Raw genomic sequence first — 6,000 nt, 5'->3', positions numbered from 1 at the left:
TGCATTTAACCCAGGTATTTTAAATAAGTATTGGAAAATACTTTTAAGCAGTAGGATATTTATAGGAAATTAGAAAATACTTCCAATAGAAGTACTTGATTCAGGCCACATTATTTTGGTGTGAGTATTTAAATAACAAATAATCAAATACAGATTGAGCCCAGGTCTGATCATCTCCCATATCCTTTACCTGTCACACCTTAACTGTCATCATTACTCCAATGTATAGGCCTGCTAAATGTTTTGTGTAATACAGTGTAATCTTGTTTCCCCTACTAACACATATATACTGTGGGAATAACATTATCTAGAGGAATATTTCCATAATTGTACCTCTCATACCAAAAAAATAGAATGCTTTTCACAGACAAATAGACCCATTAATGACAGTTGTTGCACAACAACAAGCACAGCTTGTAGTAAAGAACTAATAAAGTGACAGTTAAAACCAAAGATTAGGATTTTCCCTGAATTTTTATTCTGAATATATATATATACACAACAATTATGTTTGATTACAATGTAATAAAGAGTGAAACCGATGGTCATTACAGTGTGCACAAGGCAGACACTTCCGATTCCAGTTTCATGAATGGGAAATGAAGTGCAAGCTCAGAGTAGGTCTGAAAATATAGGTGAAAAACACATGTACCCTGTACAGGAAACAGGTATATTTTATCTGACCCTTTAAAAACATAGCTTGGACCTTGCAGGCTCAAGATGAGCCAGAACATCCATTCCATTAGTCTCAGTTCTGGAATCCAGCGAGATGTAGGCAGCAGAATATTCAACATTTAAATTCTATACATCGGCATTACATTAAAATATACAAGACGCTAGCAACAGGTGAATCAAATAGGAAGCAGTCATACAGTAGCAGAGACAATCAAAAACACATTGCATGTCTTAGGTAAGTGTGCCTTTTACACACACTGTGCAACAGTGACACCCTCCCCAGAAACATTGAAACTTCATGAAATTACCATGTTGTAAACTCAGCTAAAAGAGTAACATTTTGTAACAAATAACCCTAGTCTAGACGAGATTGTGATTTCTGGTTAATCTAATTCTAATTATGTAACAATTGCAACACTGTTTTGACCTTGAACAGAACATGTGTTTATTTGGAGTCCAGCTTTGCCTCCCTTTCCTTGCTGGTGGTCAAAGACATGGCACCTTCTCCAAGAGTATCTTTAAAATTCAGTCCCTGGTGAACTTTGTCATGGGATGAAGTCTTGGAACCCTTTTCTGTGGGGTCTAGGGAAGGGGCTTGTGGTGTTACTTTACCACTTGGTGCATCCTGGGTTAACGTTTGTGTTAACACTTTACCACTCTGGATTTCTTTGGAAGGTGAGTGTGGGGACATTTTACAAGTCACGTTATCTTGGGTAGGGTTCTTTGAAGGGACTTTGCCACTTGGTGCACCTTGGGCAGGGGATTGTGGTGACACGTCACCACTCTGGGTTTGTGGTGGCACTTTGCAACTTTGGGCATCATGTTGCAGAGTCTGCTTGACCCATTTGTCAGGGGTTGAGGCTTCCAGTTTGTCTTTGTAGGCGTGTTGAGTTGCTGGGTTCTGGGTGGCTGAGAGTCCAGCAGGAGGTTCCAGGTCCTCAGAGGAGGATTTCAGGGCTGCTTTGCTTTCTGTGGTGGGCTGAGAAGGGGATGGCTGGGATGCTTTATCCCCGGCTGCAGCGTTTGGAGTAAGGTCGGCAGGGCCAGACCGGGGATCTTTGGTGGGCGATGAGCTGATCCCTGTGAAGGAGAAAAGGAAGCGCAATGAGCATAGCTCACCCCGCTGGTGAAATGGACTTCAGTTCATCTCAAATTGTAGAGTTAATCTCCAGCTGTTACTGAGCTTTCAGATGTTTCAACTTGGCATTCTCCATTCACAAGAACATTGTGACTGAATAATAAGGAAAAAAGTTCCAGCGGAAGGTCAACCTGAGAAAAAAATTGTCAATCATTTCAGAATGAAACCACGTTCCTAATTATCCTGTTTAAAGAAAATATTTTGGAGTGCAGACTAACAGTAGGCCCATGTCAAAAAACAGATAAAGCAAAACCTCACATCGCCTCTCCCCCATTTGACCTATATAGTTTGTGTATGTATTGATATGTAGGCTACGTGTGCCTTTTTAAAATTGATATAGTTCTGTCCTTGAGCTGTTCTTGTCTATTAATGTTCTGTATTATTTCATGTTTTGTGTGGACCCCAGGAAGAATAGCTGCTGCTTTTGCAATAGCTAGTGGGGATCCCCCCAAAATACCAAATAGACTAATTTGCATATTGCTCATTTGCATATTCATTAATATTTTAACACAATATTTCAGAAAAGGTGTAATACAAACAATCTAATGTCTATTACAACCAACTATTTGCAGCATTACTGCAAAAAAATGGAAGAGGCAAGTGAAAGGGGAAAAAAGTAAGGAACTCTGACAGCTGTGCAATTTAAATAGCTAAATAGTTGGGAAGAGATTCGATGTACCAATTCCATGGCACATGGTTTATGAATAGACATGCAAAACGACGCCGGATTCAAAACTTTGAATTTCTTTCAATTTAAATTATACCAAATTATTGCAACTAATAGAATGTTATATAAACTCAGCAAAAAAAATAAAGGTGCCTTTCTGTCTTTCAAAGATAATTAGTAAAAATCCAAATAACTTCACAGATCTTCATTGTAAAGGGTTTAAACACTGTTCCCATGCTTGTTCAATGAACCATAAACAAGTAATGAACATACGCCTGTGGAACGGTCGTTAAGACACTAACAGCTCACAGACGGTAGGCAATTAAGGTCACAGTTATGAAAACTTAGGACACTAAAGAGGCCTTTCTACTGACTCTGAAAAACACCAAAAGAAAGATGCCCAGGATCCCTGCTCATCTGCGTGAACGTGTTTTAGGCATGCTGCAAGGAGGCATGATGACTGCAGATGTAGCCAGGGCAATAAATTGCAATGTCCGAACTGTGAGACGCCTAAGACGGCGCTACAGGGAGACAGGAGGGCCGGCTGATCGTCCTCGCAGTGGCAGACTACGTGTAACAACACCTGCACAGGATCGGTACATCCGAACATCACACCTGCGGGACAGGTAGAGGATGGCAACAACAACTGCCCGAGTTACACCAGGAACGCACAATTCCGCCATCAGTGCTCAGACTGTCCGCAATAGGCTGAGAGAGGCTGGACTGAGGGGTTGTAGGCCTATTCTAAGGCAGGTCCTCACCAGACATCTCCGGCAACAACGTCACCAAATGGGCACAAACCCACCGTCGCTGGACCAGACAGGACTGGCAAAAAGTGCTCTTCACTGACGAGTCGCAGTTTTGTCTCACCAGGGGTGTTGTTCGGATTCGCGTTTATAGTCGAAGGAATGAGCGTTACACCGAGGCCTGTACTCTGGAGCGGGATCGACTTGGAGGTGGAGGGTCCGTCATGGTCTGGGGCGGTGTGTCACAGCATCATCAGACTGAGCTTGTCATTGCAGGCAATCTCAACACTGTGCGTTACAAGGAAGACATCCTCCTCCCTCATGTGGTACCCTTCCTGCAGGCTCATCCTGACATGACCCTCCAGCATGACAATGCCACCAGCCATACTCCTCGTTCTGTGCGTGATTTCCTGCAGGACAGGAATGTCAGTGTTCTGCCATGGCCAGCGAAGAGCCCGGATCTCAATCCCATTGAGCACGTCTGGGACCTGTTAGATCGGAGGGTGAGGGCTAGGGCCATTCCCCCCAGAAATGTCCAGGAACTTGCAGGTGCCTTGGTGGAAGAGTGGGGTAACATCTCACAGCAAGAACTGGCAAATCTAGCGGAGTCCATGAGGAGGAGATGCACTGCAGTACTTAATGCAGCTGGTGGCCACACCAGATACTGACTGTTACTTTTGATTTTGACCCCCTCTTTGTTCAGGGACACATTATTCCATTTCTGTTAGTCACATGTCTGTGGAACTTGTTCAGTTTATGTCTCAGTTGTTGAATCTTGTTATGTTCATACAAATCTTTACACATGTTAAATTTGCTGAAAATAAACACGGTTAACAGTGAGAGGACGTTTCTTTTTTTGCAGAGTTTATATAGGGGATACAACCTTCCCAGCTCTGCAGATTTTGCTGCAAGGAGGCAGAGTCATTAGATAATTTATTTTGGTATTGTCCATATGTAGCTCGTTTTTGGTCACAGGTCCAGGAATGGCTGAAGAAATGCAACATTTACCTAGAGCTAACGCTGCAGATAGCAATACAGGGTGATTTGAATAGTCAGTCAATCGATCAATAATATAATAATTATTTTAGCCAAAATGTTTATCTTTAATTTACAAATCTGTAGAAACTATGAGAATAGAAAGGTTCAGAACTTTTGTGAAACATCACAGTTGAAAAATATATGGCAAATAGAAATCCGGGATGCTGGCAGAGTTCCTCCAGAACTTCCGTCCAGTGTCTGTTCTTTTGCCCATCTTAATCTTTTCTTTTTATTGGCCAGTCTGAGATTTTCTTTGCAACTCTGCCTAGAAGGCCAGCATCCCTGAGTCACCTCTTCACTGTTGACATTGAGACTGGTGTTTTGCGGGTACTATTTAATGAAGTTGCCAGTTAAGGACTTGTGGAGGCGTCCGTTTCTCAAACTAGACACGCTAATGTACTTGTCCTCTTGCTCAGTTGTGCACCGGGGCCTGCCACTCCTCTGTCAATTCTGGTTAGAGACAGTTTGCTCTGTTCTGTGAAGGGAGTAGTACACAGCGTTGTACGAGTTCTTCAGTTTCCTGGCAATTTCTCGCATGGAATAGCCTTCATTTCTCAGAACAAGAATAGACTGACGAGTTTCAGAAGAAAGTTATTTGTTTCTGGCCATTTTGAGCCTGTAATCGAACCCACAGATGCTCCAGATAGTCTAAAGAAGGCCAGTTTTATTGCTTCTTTAAATCAGAACAACAGTTTTCAGCTGTGCTAACATAATTGCAAAAGGGTTTTCTAATGAGCAATTAGCCTTTTAAAATGATAAACTTGGATTAGCTAACACAACGTGCCATTAGAACACAGGAGTGATGGTTGCTGATAATGGGCCTCTGTAACCCCTATGTAGATATTCCCTAAAAAAATCTGCCGTTTCCAGCTACAATAGTCATTTACAACATTAACGATGTCTACACTGTATTTCTGTTCAATTTGATGTTATTTTAAATGGACAAAAAAAATGTGCTTTTCTTTCAAAAACAAGGACATTTCTAAGTGACCCCAAACTTTCGAACGGTAGTGTATATATAAATATATTCACCCCGAAAATATATGGGAGATTGGAAATGATGCAGACAATTACTTTGATGGAAGCAATCTATCCGCAATATTAAAGCTGATCCACCCTTTTAAGTTTTTTTTTTTTTAATAGAATAAAAAATAATCTCATGTCTACATTCAACTAGTAATGGTTATTGATTAGAATTATTATTTTTTTTATTTTTTTTTATTTTTATTTTTTAATAAATACTCTGTTCGGAGTGTTGCCTTGCATTATTAGCCTATGATGCAGAATACTATTCAGTATTCTGGACCATAATTATGTAGTTCCACTTCTGTTGACATTCTAAAAAACATTCCAGATGACAACACTTGTGTGTTACAGTCCGATAGATTTTGATCAAGAAATCTGACTGTTTCAGAGTGTCACATCCATAACGGAGAGTGTCACATCCATAATCATCACTTCTCCTCTCCAAAGTCATAATGCAAGACAATCTTTTCAAAAATTTTGTTTTTGTGTTCAGTCAAGCCTTTCATTCTAAAAGATGTACAAACTCAGACTTTTTTCTAATAAGTTCAGTCTCCCCTGAAATCTTGTACATTTCATGTCACATCCATTTTTTATTTATTTAACTAGGCAAGTCAGTTAAGAACAAATTCTTATTTACAGTGACGGCCTACCCTGGCCAAACCCGGACGACGCTGTGCCAATTGCGCCCCGCACTATGGGACTCCCAATCA

General features: G+C 41.0%; 1 protein-coding gene across 4 annotated transcripts in view; it reads right to left on the bottom strand.

Moving 5' to 3' along the window:
- Positions 1–455: 455 nt before the first annotated feature.
- The window catches only part of ppip5k2 (diphosphoinositol pentakisphosphate kinase 2), a 67,690-nt gene continuing 62,145 nt past the window's right edge, over positions 456–6,000 (bottom strand). For all 4 annotated transcript variants that reach the window (XM_071351382.1, XM_071351383.1, XM_071351384.1 and 1 more), the window contains one exon: positions 456–1,755. In XM_071351382.1, coding sequence (XP_071207483.1) covers positions 1,121–1,755 — 635 coding nt within the window. In that variant the 3' untranslated portion in view covers positions 456–1,120. The remainder of the gene's footprint in view (positions 1,756–6,000) is intronic.

The sequence above is a fragment of the Salvelinus alpinus genome, chromosome 18 (genome assembly GCF_045679555.1).
Source record: "Salvelinus alpinus chromosome 18, SLU_Salpinus.1, whole genome shotgun sequence".
NCBI lineage: Eukaryota > Metazoa > Chordata > Actinopteri > Salmoniformes > Salmonidae > Salvelinus > Salvelinus alpinus.
The sequence above is the reverse complement of the archived record's forward strand: the minus strand, read 5'-3'. Positions and strand labels throughout refer to the sequence as shown.